Genomic DNA, 18,132 nt, shown 5'->3' with positions numbered 1-18,132 from the left:
AGTACATCTGGTGCTACATTACGACACCGGTGCTATAATAAGCACATTAAAACACTCCCTTTGGCCGTGTGTTAAAATTTGTCACTCGTTGCAAAATATCTATTTTTCGCACTTCTATCGTAAATACCTACCTATGTATTAACAAAAAAAGTCGCTTGTAAATAGTTACTGCCTTTAAAAAGTATAAGTACCGCAATGTTATTAGACTTTTTGATCTATAAACGTCTTTAGGTCAATAAAGCAAGTGATAAATGATTAGAGTTAGACCAAGAAAAGTCTGCAGCAATTTTGACAGCCCACGCAGTGCAAGTGTTATTTATAAGTCATAATTTTATAGAAGTTTCTTCAAATCGACCTTATTAATAAGAGATTAAAAATATTCAAAATTATCTTAAAATATTTTAATCTAATATTTCATCTCATATGTTCAATAAGGCCCGGGACTGGACCTTTTTACCTGCACTGACAGTGGGCCTTCTTAGCAACAAGTACAAATTCAGAATAATTGGGAATAATAGGGAGCAACTGTTATTTTTGAATGCTGGGCCTTGCTACCCGCCGGGCCTGATATGCCTGCACTTCACCTACCTTATTTGTTTTACAAGGGGAAAAGTTGTTGATTAACCGCTCGTGCTAATATTGATACCCAAACAAGCGAAACATTTTTTTTATTAAATAGGAGGCAAACGAGCAGACGGATCACCTGGTGGTTAGCGATTACCGCCGCCCATGGACACCCGCAACACCAGAAGGGTTGCAAGCGCGTTGCCGACCTTTAAGATGGGGGTCTTTTAAGGTTTGAAGGTCGTATCGGACAGTTCATTCCACAGTTTGGCTGTGCGAGGCAGGAGGTACATTCACAAATTCAAACATTCTAAAATTGAAGCACGAGCGTAGCGAGTGGTTCGTAAAATTGAACCTTGAGCGTAGTGAAGGTTTCGAGGGACGAAGGTTAAATAAAATTTTCATCACATCAGCTCGTAAAGGCCCTCTTGATTTTTCGAAACGGATAAGAAAAGTGGCATTTAATTTGATGCAAATTTTGAGTTGTTTCCGTAGGTAAATTGGATCAGTTGGTTGGTAATATTGACTTTAAAATTATAAATATTGAATAACGTTAGTTTGAAATTGATTTTATGATATCTTAAAAAATATATGTCGCTAGTCATTTATAACCTAAAAGCGCCAAATTACGCAAAATTATATTGAAATGACACCTGTGTATTGAATTTGAAGAATACTTTAACAAGGGTAGTTATCTGTATGACAATGCACCTAAAATAATTTTCAAATGTATCTATTATTTCTATACTTAACACGATAACGAATTCTACGTAAACGAAACCGCGGGCAATCCCTAGTACATATAGAAATAAATAAGGGAAGGTAAGTTTCCATTAGTGTACTGTGTAAAATAACTATTTACCATTGATAATAATTTTATAAACGCTTTGCGTATTTTAAGGTCACCGCGCTAACCGCTAGCCCGCGACCGTCGATCGCTGCCTCCTGCCCCGGCGCACAGCGCGGCGCGCGAAAACGCCGCGCGTTTGAAATATAAGCTCGGAATGCATACTTACGTATCAGTATTTAGTGTCGCCGTGATTTTATATTTCTAATCTTTTGTGTGAGAAGTAAGATCTTTATTATGACCGTGTAATATTAACTCTACAGACTTTAATTCAATATTGGCTATACTGCTTAACCAGAAATCAATATCTAGACAAGCACATTGTCTACATTTCTAACTTTTTACATGTATACTAAGTTGATAGGTAATATCGTAATTTTGCAATATCAGCTACTCTAATTCTGTATTTACATAATAATTCGTGTTTTTACGTTCACCAGAAAGCAGCTGTTCCAGATTTCTAAAAACCGAATATTGTGAATAAATTAAAGTGTTATTGAATATGTTAAAGTTTTTTGTAACTTTAATTTTATATTTACATAGTTATTTAGCAAAAATTGAAATATTTAAATATGGCCGAACGCTCCACCTAAAATTTTCTAACTTTTTACATGAACGTTATTTAACATGCTTACAATAACATATCAAAAAAGAAAAAACTTTAATGTTATCAAAACCCATTTTTGTTCCACCGCTGGTCTAATAGGGTATGGTGCTTTACGCACACTAGCGTCCCTTCCCCTCCCCCTGACGCAACCCCCCCTTTTTGCATGAAATATGTCCCGGTTCACAGTTTTTTACATTTTTTGAGGAAAGAATATATTTTAGGAAAAAAGTGTCAATGAAAGAAATAATCCTTAATAAATTCTTAATAAAAAAGGTCATATTGATTTTTTTACATGATGCACATTCATGTATTAGCTTGTTAAAATTCGAAATAACATAGTTTTTACTTAGGATTCCAAACTCATTTATTATACACGGTGTAACACGAGGAAACCGAATAATTTTGACAGCGTATTCCTGATCATATTTAGAGACAAAAATGTCCTATAAACTTTTTTGAAATGCGGCTAGTTTCAGAGTTAATACCAATTTAAAAAAATAAAACAAGTTTTTATTGTTACATAGTTCAAAACGCCTTTTTGATGGCGATGTTGTTACTATGGGATTTAGTCTAAATATCCTTATTGATATGTCAAAAAATGACAATTAAGTAACACGTTGCAAAAACTATGTTTTACGAAAAAAAAGTAAAAATCCATGTTAACTGACAAGTTTACCAATAACATTTACTTTTTATGTACATACATATATATTCAAAAAATTAAAAAATGGCGGCCAAGTGCGAGTCGGACTCGCGTTCCAAGGATTCCGTATATTACACAATTTTTAACAATGTATTTTTTATTTTATTTATTTATTTATTTAGATTTTTAATTCAGGGAACAAGGCCCATATTACAAATACCTTACAGACTAACATACATATGTATTTTATAAACTTAAAACTAAACATTATTTATGCGAAACGTGAGTGAAATCTTTAAAAAATCCGTAGGAGTCGGATCAAAAACTGTAATTAAGTCCGACTCACGCTTGACTGTACATTTCTAATAGGTTTTCCTGTCATCATAGACCTATTTTATGTATTTTTTCAAAATTTTAAACCTAGTAGTTTCGGAGATAAAGGGGGAGGGGGGAATAGTAATTTTTTGCCTATTTTCTTGAATAACTTCTAAAGTGTTTATTCGAAAATTATAAAAAATATATATTTGAGATCCTTACAATAAGCTCTTTCATTTGATATGTAACATGATATAGTTTGAAAATTTTTATTTTTTAATTTTTTCATTTACCCCCCAAAAGTGGCCCCCATGTTTAAAATTCATTTGTTTACAAACTTACATATGTGTACCAGATTACAACTTGATTGGTCCAGTAGTTCCGGAGAAAATCGGCTGTGACAGACGGACAGACAGACAGACGCACGAGTGATCCTATAAGGGTTCCGTTTTTTCCTTTTGAAGTACGGAACCCTAAAAACAATAAAAAAAATTGTTTTCGGCGAAATTGACCTAAACTCATACAAACATTTTTTCCTTCTTTTAATTTGACCTCAGAAATAAAATCTTTCGCATTTCTTGAGGACACCTTGTATAATAAGTGTTATAAAATGAATATATAACCTTTTTTACTAAGAATTTAATAAGGAACTATTTCTTTCATTGACACTTTTATCCTAAAATGTATACATGAGGTCAAAAAAAGGAAAAGATGTAATATGTGTTTAGGTCAATTTCGCCAAAAAAAAAATTTTTTTTGGTTTTTTTTTTAATTTTATGAATGAATTTGTATATAAAAATTGTCACTTAAAATGGTTTTTTTTTTCGTAAAACTTAGTTTTTGTAAAGTGTTACTTGTCACTTTTTGACATATCAATAAGGATATTTAGACTAAATCCCATAGTAGCAACATCGCCATCAAAAAGGCGTTTTGAACTATGTAACAATAGAAACTTGTTTTTTTTTTATTGGTATTAACTCTGAAACTAGGCGAATTTCAAAAAAGTTTATAGGACATTTTTGTCTCTAAATGTGATCAGGAATACGCTGCTAAAATTATTCAGTTTCCTCATGTTACACCGTGTATAATAAATGAGTTTCGAACCCTAAGTAAAAACTATGTTATTTCGAATTTTGACAAGCTAATACATGAATTAGGTGCATGATATAAAAAAAATGAATATGACCTTTTTTATTAAGAATTTATTAAGGATTATTTCTTTCATTGACACTTTTTTTCCTAAAATGTATACTTTCCTCAAAAAATGTAAAAAACTGTGAACCGGGACATATTTCATGCAAAAAGGGTGGGTTGCGTCAGGGGGAGGGGAAGGGACGCTAGTGTGCGTAAAGCACCATACCCTAAGGTATCATACTACATTCATAAAAGGCTGGCTATAATTAGTTTTTCAAAAAGCACAATTTGACCGAATATATGAAAGAGGGTCATTGTTGTTGTAAAAGGTGTGCAGGAAATGATACGTTTCTGCACTAGAGCAGTTTAGGTTCCAATTACAAGTACGATTTTATTATTCTTTTTACAATAAGCAATTGAAATTTGGGTATAAATGGATTTGTTATACAATTTCCATTCTGATATTTGACTCCCCATTCCATAAATTACTTTTGGCCAAATTGTTAATTGAAAATACCTACTCTCAAAAATACCTACTCTCAAAAATACCTACTCTCAAAAATACCTACTCTCAAAAATACCTACTATAAAAATGTATTTCAAAAAACACATGCATTTTACTTTCCTCGTATGCGAAATGAAAAGTAGAGTGTTTTAACTCGGGTGAAAGGCAGCATTTTTGAAAAAAAACCAGGCAAGTGCGAGTCGGACTCGCGCACGAAGGGTTCCGTACTATAATGCAAAAAAAAACAAAAAAAAAAGCAAAAAAAAAACGGTCACCCATCCAAGTACTGACCACTCCCGACGTTGCTTAACTTTGGTCAAAAATCACGTTTGTTGTATGGGAGCCCCATTTAAATCTTTATTTTATTCTGTTTTTAGTATTTGTTGTTATAGCGGCAACAGAAATACATCATCTGTGAAAATTTCAACTGTCTAGCTATCACGGTTCGTGAGATACAGCCTGGTGACAGACAGACGGACGGACAGCGAAGTCTTAGTAATAGGGTCCCGTTTTACCCTTTGGGTACGGAACCCTAAAAGTATCATCTACTAATGTTATTGTTATGCACAAGCAGAAGATATTATAGAATCTTGTTTATTTACAAGAAGATGACATTTTTCTCCACATACCTATAGTAACAGCACCAGTCATGGGACATTTAAGAAGAAATTTGGAGTATTTATGATATTTCCCTTATACATGTAACTGGTCTACCGCTTAGCGTGTTAAAAGATGAAAGTCCTATCCGTCTTTCATGTTTTAGGCGTGTTGTATCAAAGATATTGCAATGAGTTTCCACATACTTAACAAATTAAAACTATGTTTTTTTCTTCTCCAGTCATGGACACCAAAGCTCCAGTAATGGGCCCCAGTAATGGACGTGGATCCAGTAATGGGCCCCCTATAATGGACATTGCTCTATCAGTATAAAATATTGAAATGGGGTATAAGTTATGGCAAAAAAATCAATTTTTGGTATAAGCTTTTATCGATGAATGTATTTTTCTTTCCACAGCCAATTATTATTGTATTAGATCCATCGAGACAATTCTAATATACCTAACACAATTAGTTAGGGTTTATTTCGATAAAATTCCCATGGCCACCTCCTGTCTCCATCATAAGATCAGGTCGATGTTATCATATATAATATTGCATTATCATCAGATTTGCATACTTAATTACGTACTTACAAAAAAATTCAATTGTATCGGAAATCGAAAAGTGGCTCAAATTCAGTTACCAAAATTTGACCCACACAAACTAACAGGGCAAGTTAAATAAAAGTTTGGAAAAACGATATTAATTTATGCGAAGTCCGAGAATACCTCCTGGTTGACGTATTTCGTAACTACATTTTACTTCTGTATTGTTTAAACATGAAATTATGCCATGGCAAGCATTATAATGTCAATTGTCCCATTATAGGAGGCATGCAGTTTTACAGCTCCTATAATGGGATTGGGCCAAATACCACTATTTTTTTTACATCTGTGGAGTCACAACATAGTGTGTTGTATACATTATCTCATGGTAAATGCAATTAACAAAACACATTCTAGTTTTCATCGAGTATTAATTAATTAAAATTTAATAAATTAACTCACCTCTCTTAGCGAAGTTGTTAAGAATTCGTAGTGGTATTTTTTTTCAGTGACACGACAACTTTTGGGTTGACGCCAATTTCTTAAAAAATAACCAAATTTAATGAAACTTTAAATTGAAACAGCTCTAAGACTCATATTTATGATAATATACAGACAGTGTTTATAAACTATTTTTAGATACTTATTTTAGAGGATTTGTGGTTTTTTGTCCCATAACTGGTTCCACGTCCATTATAGGGTCCACTACTATATATATTTTTGAGAAAAATATAGCTAGGTATTTTAGTTTAAAAATCATTGTTACAATAAATATAGGCTTTTCCAGAGAACATTTACCGAAACGAAAGCAGAATTCACAAGGGTTTTCGGTGGACGACCGTAACGCGAATGATTGTTTGGACTGACCTTTCTATAAATATATTAATGTATTTTATTGTGTAATAATCATAATAATTATTAAGTTATATTAAATCTGGGAATGAAATTACATATATCAGAAAGGAGATTCTTAAATGAGTAGGTATACTCGTAACATGCTTTGTGCATTAAATATACCTCCCTCTATTGAGTGAAAATAAAACAAAATACACAGGTAATCTGTGTTGCGGTTTTAAAGTGCCATCTGTTACACCTTTGACAAATTAAAAATGATTGCTTGTCAAATGAAGTCGCCATGTTAGAATTACACCGATACTATAAGCATCACTCACACAAACAAGCAATGAGGCAAAATTTTACCAATATTCAAAGGCTTTTTTCTTAATAATTTTAATCATAATCTAGTATTTTTTTACGTTCTGCGAAGACAGAAATATATATACTACCCAAACATTACATATACAAGTGAAGAAACCCTATATAATAGGAGCTAGGGTGCCAAGAAAGTTGTATGAAAATCGAGCAAGGAGAACCACCTTAAGTTTGATGGTAGAATGGACTTTTAAATAATGATTTTGGATGATAAATATTTAATAACATTCATTTGGATTTGATTTTGTTTGATATTTTACATTTAATATTTGCTTCGGGTTGGTGTGGTGAAAAATTTTGTGTTTCACTCGGGGGCAAATTTTGTTTAACCCTCGTGCTTTGAAACCCTCGCAATGCTAAAGATTTCATTTTTCGAACCACTCGCTACGCTCGTGGTTCAATTTTGGAATCTTTCGCTTGCTCGGGTATCAATATTAGCACGAGCGGTTAAACAACAACTTTGCCCCCATGTAAAACAAATAACTATTTCACCATGCATGAAAAAACGCACCAGAAGATTAATAGAGAAACATAGACAGCAGTTATTTTTAGACACAATTTCTATTTTGAAACCCGTATAAAACTATAAAGAGTGGGTAATTTGATTGTGTCGTCACATGCTAGTGTTTCTTGTAAATTCCATAGTAGCAAAATCGTTTTGACAGTTCGAATAAAGAGCTGATTTGACTAGTAGTCACATAGCCTATTAATAAATATAACATTAGAATAACGCACCATTGAAAGCCCTGTCCCATCCAGGATTTGTGCTAGAGCCGCTTCCGTCCCTTCGAGCGGTGTAGCTAGAAGTGTCCTGCTTCCTTCACTTCGTTGAGCGGTGTAGCTGGAAGTGTGTGTAAAAGTATGTAAAACATACCATTGAAAGCCCTGTCTCTGATATAGTCGGTGGCTGCTAGCATGGCGCGCTGCAGGCTGCAGCGACATAACGTCGCGGTGTGAAGCCGCGACGCACCCAGGACTTGTGCTAGGGCCGCTTCTGTCCCTTCGAGCGGTGTAGCTAGAAGTGTAACCCCGCTTCGTTGAGCGGTGTAGCTGGGAGTGTGTGTAAAAGTAAAACATACCATTGAAAGCCCTGTCTCTGATATAGTCGGTGGCTGCTAGCATGGCGCGCTGCAGGCTGCAGCGACATAACGTCGCGGTGTGAAGCCGCGACGCACCCAGGACTTGTGCTAGGGCCGCTTCTGTCCCTTCGAGCGGTGTAGCTAGAAGTGTAACCCCGCTTCGTTGAGCGGTGTAGCTGGGAGTGTGTGTAAAAGTAAAACATACCATTGAAAGCCCTGTCTCTGATATAGTCGGTGGCTGCTAGCATGGCGCGCTGCAGGCTGCAGCGACATAACGTCGCGGTGTGAAGCCGCGACGCACCCAGGACTTGTGCTAGGGCCGCTTCTGTCCCTTCGAGCGGTGTAGCTAGAAGTGTAACCCCGCTTCGTTGAGCTGTGTAGCTGGGAGTGTGTGTAAAAGTAAAACATACCATTGAAAGCCCTGTCTCTGATATAGTCGGTGGCTGCTAGCATGGCGCGCTGCAGGCTGCAGCGACATAACGTCGCGGTGTGAAGCCGCGACGCACCCAGGACTTGTGCTAGGGCCGCTTCTGTCCCTTCGAGCGGTGTAGCTAGAAGTGTAACCCCGCTTCGTTGAGCGGTGTAGCTGGGAGTGTGTGTTAAAGTAAAACATACCATTGAAAGCCCTGTCTCTGATATAGTCGGTGGCTGCTAGCATGGCGCGCTGCAGGCTGCAGCGACATAACGTCGCGGTGTGAATCCGCGACGCACCCAGGACTTGTGCTAGGGCCGCTTCTGTCCCTTCGAGCGGTGTAGCTAGAAGTGTCCTGCTTCGTTGAGCGGTGTAGCTGGGAGTGTGTGTAAAAGTAAAACATACCATTGAAAGCCCTGTCTCTGATATAGTCGGTGGCTGCTAGCATGGCGCGCTGCAGGCTGCAGCGACATAACGTCGCGGTGTGAAGCCGCGACGCACCCAGGACTTGTGCTAGAGCCGCTTCTGTCCATTCGAGCGGTGTAGCTAGAAGTGTCCTGCTTCGTTGAGCGGTGTAGCTGGGAGTGTGTGTAAAAGTAAAACATACCATTGAAAGCCCTGCCTCTGATATAGTCGGTGGCTGCTAGCATGGCGCGCTGCAGGCTGCAGCGACATAACGTCGCGGTGTGAAGTCGCGACGCACCCAGGACTTGTGCTAGGGCCGCTTCTGCCCCTTCGAGCGGTGTAGCTAGAAGTGTCCTGCTTCCTTCACTTCGTTGAGCGGTGTAGCTGGAAGTGTGTGTAAAAGTATGTAAAACATACCATTGAAAGCCCTGTCTCTGATGTAGTCGGTGGCTAGATGCTGCAGCGACATAGCGTCGCGGTGTGAAGCCGCGACGCACCCAGGACTTGTGCTAGACCCGCTTCTGTCCCTTCGAGCGGTGTAGCTAGAAGTGTAACCCCGCTTCGTTGAGCGGTGTAGCTGGGAGTGTGTAAAAGTAAAACATACCATTGAAAGCCCTGTCTCTGATATAGTCGGTGGCTGCTAGCATGGCGCGCTGCAGGCTGCAGCGACATAACGTCGCGGTGTGAAGCCGCGACGCACCCAGGACTTGTGCTAGGGCCGCTTCCGTCCCTTTGAGCGGTGTAGCTAGAAGCGTAACCCCGCTTCGTTGAGCGGTGTAGCTGGGAGTGTGTAAAAGTAAAACATACCATTGAAAGCCCTGTCTCTGATATAGTCGGTGGCTGCTAGCATGGCGCGCTGCAGGCTGCAGCGACATAACGTCGCGGTGTGAAGCCGCGACGCACCCAGGACTTGTGCTAGGGCCGCTTCTGTCCCTTCGAGCGGTGTAGCTAGAAGTCTAACCCCGCTTCGTTGAGCGGTGTAGCTGGGAGTGTGTGTAAAAGTAAAACATACCATTGAAAGCTCTGTCCCTGATATAGTCGGTGGCTGCTAGCATGGCGCGCTGCAGGCTGCAGCGACATAACGTCGCGGTGTGAAGCCGCGACGCACCCAGGACTTGTGCTAGAGCCGCTTCTGTCCCTTCGAGCGGTGTAGCTAGAAGTGTCCCGCTTCGTTGAGCGGTGTAGCTAGAAGTGTGTGTAAAAGTAAAACATACCATTGAAAGCCCTGTCTCTGATATAGTCGGTGGCTGCTAGCATGGCGCGCTGCAGGCTGCAGCGACATAACGTCGCGGTGTGAAGCCGCGACGCACCCAGGACTTGTGCTAGGGCCGCTTCCGTCACTTCGTCGAGAGGCGTAGCTGGAAGAATATGTTTAAAAATAAATGAATGAATGGATGAATGTATGGTGTCCATAGAGAAAAAAGCCCTTTTAAAAGACTCCTCAAATGTCATATACGAAGAAAAACTGACCAAGGCCTCCAATGAAACCAAAGCGTCTCCTTGTCAGTAAAATAAATTATTACCAATGGAAATATGCAACAAAAAAAAAACATTTATTCAGATGAAATAAACCCTATTTTATTTACAAATGTTTTTCTTCTGCCAAACTGCAGGGCAGTTTGTTGGCAGAGGGAACTCCCTCAAAACATAGATGGGTAGACTTAGCTAATCGCCTAATTAATTGTTAACTTAAGTAGGCCAAACAAAATCATGTCAAGCTACCTATAACCTCGTGACGCCCACCCATGAATCTAGTATTAAACTGGATTGGGCATGAGTGGTGGGGATAACTGACAGAACGGGATAATCTTATGTATCTTTCAGTAGGAGTAGCAGCGAAAGCGCTATTATTGTTTGTCCTTGTCACAGTCTCACATTTTATTTGTTCCCCACCTTTTTTTAGTATTGATAATGGTGGGCAACAAATGAATTCGACCAATCACAGTGTCGCATTTGCGTATGTTTTGTCCCTCACGGAGGCACGCGTATACCACTTCTATAGGATGCTACTTCTATGCGCCCACCGTACAAAATGATAGCCAAGGAAGTTAGAATCTTGTTGTATTTTCAATTAGGTTGAATTTCATTTGTTCGGAAATATTACGAGACAAAGGAAATGCTACGTACTATGTTTTTAATTAAGGTTGACATTCCATCGAAACTGAGTGTACATCCTAACGTACATTGGGCGGCACGAGGATAGAATGTGACCGATAGTTACCCGGTGTCTTCTGGAAGGTGACAAACTCCCCTGTAGCCGTCACGCCCGCGGCGCCAGGGTGCACCAGGAACACTTGGATCCTGCCAGCTTCAGAGCTAAAATCATGTCATGCTACTTATAGAATGTGACCGACAGCTACCCGGTGTCTTCTGGAAGGTGACAAAGTCCCCTGTAGCCGTCACGCCCGCGGCGCCAGGGTGCACCAGGAACGCTCGGATCCGGCCCGCTTCAGAGCTGCCCAGGACTAAAAAGTAGCCGGCGGTGGCACTGCACACCTTTTCACCGGATATCCTCCATATTTCTGGAATAGGCAAATTTCACTTTTGACAAGCATTTCGACGACCGGTCTGGCTTAGTGGGTAGTGACCCTGCCTGCGAAGCCGATGGTCCTGGGTTCGAATCCCAGTAAGGGCATTTATTTGTATGATGATACAGATATTTGTTCCTGAGTCATGGGTGTTATCTATGTATTTAAGTATTTGTATATTATATATGTCGTTGTCTGAGTACCCACAACACAAGCCTTCTTGAGCTTACTGTAGGACTTAGTCAATCTGTATAAGAATGTCCTATAACATTTATTTATTATATTTATTTATTATTATTATTTGTACGTTAAGTTTTATTAAGTAAGTTGATTGTATATTTCTAGACACACGGTAAGAACATGTCTAGACAGTCTGACAACATTTTGAGTTATCGTGGTTCGAAAGGAACAATGTACATAAGGGGTCATCCATTAATTACGTCACACGAATTTCTAGGTTTTTTGACCCCTCCCCCCCTCCTTGTCACACTTGGTCACATTTGACAAACCCCTCCCCCCTAGTGTGACGTCACATTTTTTCTACGAAATCGCCATATCGAATTAAGTAAGTACCTAAGTATTATTAATATTTTATCAAAAATATTTTTACTTAGTAAGTATTTTATTGACTTGTAAAATGATTGCCTTTTACCAATAAAACATCTGAATCTGAATCTGAATCTGACGATATAAATATTAGTAATTTTATAACCCAAAACTGCTTAGGAAAGAAAATTAAACGAATAGACATGATTATCGTTTTAAAAACTTGTTATTAAAATGTATAACGAATAAAATAATTGAAATAAATTTTCGGTTACTGATGAAGTTAAAGTGACGTCACAAAGTTTGTGTCTCCCCCCTCCCCCATGTCACAATGTCACATTTTCTTGACCCCCTCCCTCCCCCTAAACGTGTGATGTAATTAATGGATGACCCCTTAATAAGGAATATTACGCAAACCTCTGCGTAGGCTACCACTCCATCACAATCTAGGGGGTCTACCGTGAAACAAGAAAATCGAAATATTGTTATCTAACCTCTCTATAACTCTTCCATATTCGAGCGATAAAGGCGCAGATAACTAAATTTCGATGTTCGCGTCCCGGTAGGCCCTTGTTACAGGAACCAATACCTAGGGACTCCGTGCACACTGAAGGAGGCAGTTAGCAACCTGAAGACACTGCTAGGTTTCATGGACGAGCTGGGGTGGCTAGACTAGTGCTGCCCTCGTTTTCACGCAAAATAGGCACAATGGTTGTCGATTTGCGGAAAATGCCCAGTATAACTAACTAATAACTAACTAACTAACTAAGGTCCTAATAGTTAACAAACCGCCTTGATGCATCAATGTCATATTTTATATAGGTATATGAAAACTAGTCAAAATACAGTTTAAGGCACAGTATGTATAAGTTACTCTATGGTTTACTAGTTACAGTGGAATCCGCTTATAATGACATCGAAGGGAAGTGACAAATCCGTCATACTAAGCGGATGTCATATAAAGCGTAGTTAATTAACTTCTTATTTTTTATAATTTATTCCAAATTAATCTTAAAATCCCCTGTCAGAGATAAATTTTACTAACCTTGTACTAATTATCAACTTGTCATTGAGAATCAAAACTAAAACACCGCACGCACCAAACGTCCTCGCAGAGAGAGATGTGGGGATGGCCACGAAAACCAGCGAATGTGTCAGTATAACCGGACAGAATTTCATACAAATAGGATTTATAGGTCATAGTAAGCGATTTGTCACTATAAGCGAAGTCATTATATCCGACTTAGTCACGAAGAATTTTATATGGAAACCAAACTTCGCACAGTAATTACGTCACAGTAAGCGGTTGGTCAGTATAAGCGGAGTCATAATAAACGGATTCCACTGTAGCTTAGTGCTGCACTCTGGCGGTAGAACATTGCAGTAATACCCCCTATTAACCATATTATTTTCATGTGACCCCAGGCTCCCATGAGCCGTGGCAAAATGCCGGGACAATGCGAGGAAGAAGAAGAATGCAAAATAAAACTAGTATACCTACCTTGTCCATCCATCTCCGCATTGGTCCTAAAATCAGCCTGCGATATCCTTACGGCAAGCTTCTCCTTTACACACAGGGAAACCATGTGCTCTCCGGAGACCAGGTCATCCAGGATCTGCCGGAACTGATCTGATCGGAGACCGGCCTTTAAAGCCTCCAGGGCTACCCAGTGGTCGCTCAGTTGCTGACCCAGTTGGAGGTCTGATGATATTGTTTCTAGGTATCTGAAGATATCAATGGGAATAAAAATTATATTTATTTATCACTATTAAGTAAATATAAAACATGGGAATTGGGAATTAAAATACCAATTATTTTACGAAGTACAATTTTACAGTATAGTAATTTTAAGCAGACATAAATAAATAAGTAATTCAATATTATAGTTCGTTTTTTTAGCATTAGAAAGAACTTGCAAGAAGGTAAGCGATCTTGACATGTCTTTTACTTGAAAAACGCTTTTTAAAAATCAAAAACTATTACTTATGAAAGCAGAAGAATATAAATGATCGTATTAGATTCATAATTGTTACATATTTGTCGTAATTTATTTTTAAAATGTGTTTTTCAATTAAAAGACACATCAAGATTGTTTACCTGATTTCTAATGCTAAAAAAAACGAACTATAGGGGACATCTTACACAGATCAACCTAGCCCCAAGCTAAGCAAAGCTTGTACTATGGGTGCTAGGCGACGATATAGTTATATAGATAAATACATACTTATATACATAGAAAACACCCATGACTCAGGAACAAATATTTGTATTCATCACACAAATAAATGCCCTTACCGGGTTTCGAACCCAGGACCATGCTTCACAGGCAATTTTACCCTCTCAATGTTTATAAAAACCGGGCAAGTGCGAGTCGGACCCGCGCACGAAGGGTTCCGTAACTTAATGCAAAAAAAAAAAAACAAAAAAAACGGTCACCCATCCAAGTACTGACCACTCCCGACGTTGCTTAACTTTGGTCAAAAATCACGTTTGTTGTATGGGAGCCCCATTTATTTCTTTACATCATCTGTGAAAATTTCAACTGTCTAGCTATCACGGTTCGTGAGATACAGCCTGGTGACAGACGGACGGACGGACGGACGGACAGCGAAGTCTTAGTAATAGGGTCCCGTTTTACCCTTTGGGTACGGAACCCTAAAAATGAGGTGGACCGGATAATTAGAAAATATCCCAAGAGTTAACAAATAATAGTTAACATCTTCCTAGTCTAGTCGGTAGTGACCTTGCCTACGAAGCAGTGCGACCTGGATTCAAATCCTGGTAAGGGGTCATCCATTAATTACGTCACACGTTTAGGGGGAGGGAGGGGGTCAAGAAAATGTGACATATTGTGACATGGGGGAGGGGGGAGACACAAACTTTGTGACGTCACTTTAACTTCATCAGTAACCGAAAATTTATTTAAATTATTTAGTTCGCTGTACATTTAAATAACAAGTTTTTAAAACGAAAATAGTTTTTAATCGTTTTTTTTCTTTCTTTCCTAAGCAGTTTTGGGTTATAAAATTACTAATATTTATATCGTCAAAAATATTTTGATAAAATATTAATAATACTTAGGTACTTACTTAATTCGATTTGGCGATTTCGTAGAAAAAATGTGACGTCACACTAGGGGGGGAGGGGATTGCCAAATGTGACCAAGTGTGACAAGGGGGGGGGGGGTCAAAAAACCTAGAAATTGGTGTGACGTAATTAATGGATGACCCCTAAAGGCATTTAAAAAAAAAAAAATTTAAGGCATTTATTTGTGTGTTCATCACAACATTGTTAGGGTTCCATACCCTAAGGCAGGGGCTCCAAACTTTTTTACCTGAGGGCCATATTGCGCCTCAGAAACTTGGCGCAAGCCAACGTCGCGGGGGGGTGCGTGTCTGGTTGCTGCTGTTAGGGCTGAGCCCCTGGAGCCTGGCTCCCGCGGGCCGGATTTGAAAAACGGGACCCTATTACTAAGACTCCAATTTCGTCTGTCTGTCTGTCACCAGACTGTATCTCATGAACCGTGATAGTTGAAATTTTCACAGATGATGTATTTCTGTTGCCACTATAACAACAAATACTAAAAAATACGGAAACCTCGGCGGGCGAGTCCGACTCGGACTTGTTCCGTTTTATTTATTTATTATGTATATTGTTAACATGTTGTCGTTCCGGATCGTTCCCACCAACTGGGAAAGGGAGGCTGAAGATCGCGACCACTGGAGGAAAACCCTGGGTGAAGGGGTAGTTGCACACAATGAAGCGTGGTTTAGCCTTCTTCACACTAGGCGAGAACTGAGAGACCAACGCGCCGCTCTCCCACCTTCGTCACCGGGCACAGCATTCTCCTGCCAAATATGCGGTCGGGGCTGCCGCTCTCGCATTGGACTTAATACCTGGGGCATATCCTTACAGAAGACCTAAAGGATGAGAAGGGCGACGGCGGTGCGTGGTAATATGCTTGCCCGCAGATTTGCAAGGTGTAATGAACAAGTCAAATTGACGCTTTTCAAAGCCTACTGTCAGACGTTCTACACTTGCAGTCTGTGGGTAGGTTTTACACAGAGGGCATACAACGCACTAAGAGGCCAATATAACAATATTTTGAGGATGCTGTTGCGGCTGCCGAAGCACTGTAGTGCGTCCAACATGTTTGCAGAAGTACGTACGGACGACTTTTACGCAATCAGACGCAAGCGTCTGGGATCACTACTCAGGCGAGTGCATGGCAGCGGCAACAGCCTCCTCGAAGTATTGTCGGAGAGCCTTGACTGCCCTATAACTAAATACTGGGTCGAAGTGGCCATCGGCAGGGCCAAATAGGATGAGGCCGCGACCAATCGTGGGCCAACTTGTCATGTTTTGTTTTGTATATTTTCTGTACCTACTAACTTAGTTATTAAGTCAAAATTGTTACTAACACTAATATGGATCTTTGATCTGCAATAAATGATTTTTATTTTTATTTATTTATTAATAGTAATTTGCGGAGTGCTGCACTTTTATGGACGCTGTTTAAACCATCATCTTATTGATGTTACAGGCCAATGATGATGATGTTGTCTAGTACCCATGACACCAGCCTTATTGAGCTTGCTGTGGGCAACTGTGGGGCTAGGTCGGTTTGTGTAAGATTGCCCCATGACATATATATATATACACGGTGTAACATGAGGAAACCGAATAACTTTAACCACGCATTTTTGAGGTCAAAAGAAGGAAAAAATGTAATATGAGTTTAGGTCAATTTCGCCAAAAAAAAATATTTCTTGTTTTGTTTTTTCAATTTTTTGAATGTATTTGTACATAAAAAATAAATGTTATTGGTAAACTTGTCACTTCAAATTGATTTTTACATTTTTTTTTTCGTAGAACCTACTTTACAAAGTGTTACTTGTCACTTTTTGACATCTATCAATAAGGATATTTACCTAGACTACGTACCATAGCAGCAACATCACCATCAAAAAGGCCTTTTACACTATGTAACAATAAAAACTTGTTTTATTTTTTTAATTAATAATATCTCTGAAACTAGGCGTTTTAAAAAAAAAGTTTATAGGACATTTTTGTCTCTAAATATGATCAGGAATATGCTGTTAAAATTATTCGGTTTACTCATGTTACACCGTGTATATATATATATAGCTTAAACATACCTTATACTCTCTGTAACATTCATGGCCAACCCGCCCAGAGTCAAAGCAACAGGCGCGGCGTACATTTGGTTCTGTTTCAACACTTCTTTACGATCTTCTTTTGTTTTCTCCGGGTTCCCAAACACCGCCTGCAGTCTAGACACTCTCTTGTCCAAGTCTTCACTGTCATCCTTGTTTAAAATTTCGGGATAAGCGAGCAACTCCCTATCAAATATAGATACAAATACATTCTTCATGAAAGGCGGTATCGCAGCTTTTCTGGTTTCCGCGCGCTCTATAACCTTCAAGTCTTCGAAGTCGTACTTTTCTTCTTGCACTTTAGGCTGCGATGCATGTGTTGAATCGTAGTTTGACGAAGATATGCGAAAATTTCTGAACACTGTTTTGCTGACATTCTTGCTCCGAATTGTGCAAATTGTACGAGCTATATTCATTGTCTTGTGATAGAAAGCACGTTTTAATTATATTGTTGGTTTGTTTTATATATTTTACTTCGCAATTACGAAAGAACTCTTTTCTTAATATGTATATATTGTTCTTATTCGTGATTCCTCGGTGAATTTTGTAATCTTTGGAGGTTATTTATAATGTCAATTTAGACAGTTCTGGCGTTTGGCATTTACTATGATGCGTTCCGATTTAAGTAAATTTTCAAGGTACACCTTTTTACTCATGTTTTCTTTGGTGAAAACGCTCTGACAAGGTAAGGCCTCATTGCACGAGCGCTTTTACAACGCGCGTTACAAAAGCGTTCGAATGACACAAATGGATACATATGTATTTATTCACACGATGGCAGTGAAATTGTTAAGCCCTCATTCACACGGGTGCTTTTACAACGCGCGTTAAAAAAGCGCTTGAATTAACTCTAAAGATGATTCAACGACCAAGTCTTAAAGTCGAAAATCCAACAACGCTTGATTAAAAGCGCCACCGCCGTCGTGTGAATAAATACACATGTATCTATTTGTGTCATTCCATCGCTTTTTTAACGCGCGTTGTAAAAGCGCCCGTGTGAATGTGAATTCAT

General features: G+C 39.0%; 1 protein-coding gene across 1 annotated transcript in view; it reads right to left on the bottom strand.

Annotated features, from left to right (window-relative positions):
• The window catches only part of LOC134676308 (complex I assembly factor ACAD9, mitochondrial), a 33,048-nt gene extending 15,353 nt beyond the window's left edge, over positions 1–17,695 (bottom strand). Inside the window, exons 1-4 of the mRNA XM_063534683.1 lie at positions 17,103–17,695; positions 13,444–13,667; positions 11,229–11,390; positions 10,083–10,226 (exon numbers count right to left, since the gene is read on the bottom strand). Coding sequence (XP_063390753.1) covers positions 10,083–10,226; positions 11,229–11,390; positions 13,444–13,667; positions 17,103–17,536 — 964 coding nt within the window. The 5' untranslated portion in view covers positions 17,537–17,695. The remainder of the gene's footprint in view (positions 1–10,082; positions 10,227–11,228; positions 11,391–13,443; positions 13,668–17,102) is intronic.
• Positions 17,696–18,132: the final 437 nt, after the last annotated feature.

The sequence above is a fragment of the Cydia fagiglandana genome, chromosome 24 (assembly GCF_963556715.1).
Source record: "Cydia fagiglandana chromosome 24, ilCydFagi1.1, whole genome shotgun sequence".
In the NCBI taxonomy this organism is placed as follows: domain Eukaryota; kingdom Metazoa; phylum Arthropoda; class Insecta; order Lepidoptera; family Tortricidae; genus Cydia; species Cydia fagiglandana.
The sequence above is the reverse complement of the archived record's forward strand: the minus strand, read 5'-3'. Positions and strand labels throughout refer to the sequence as shown.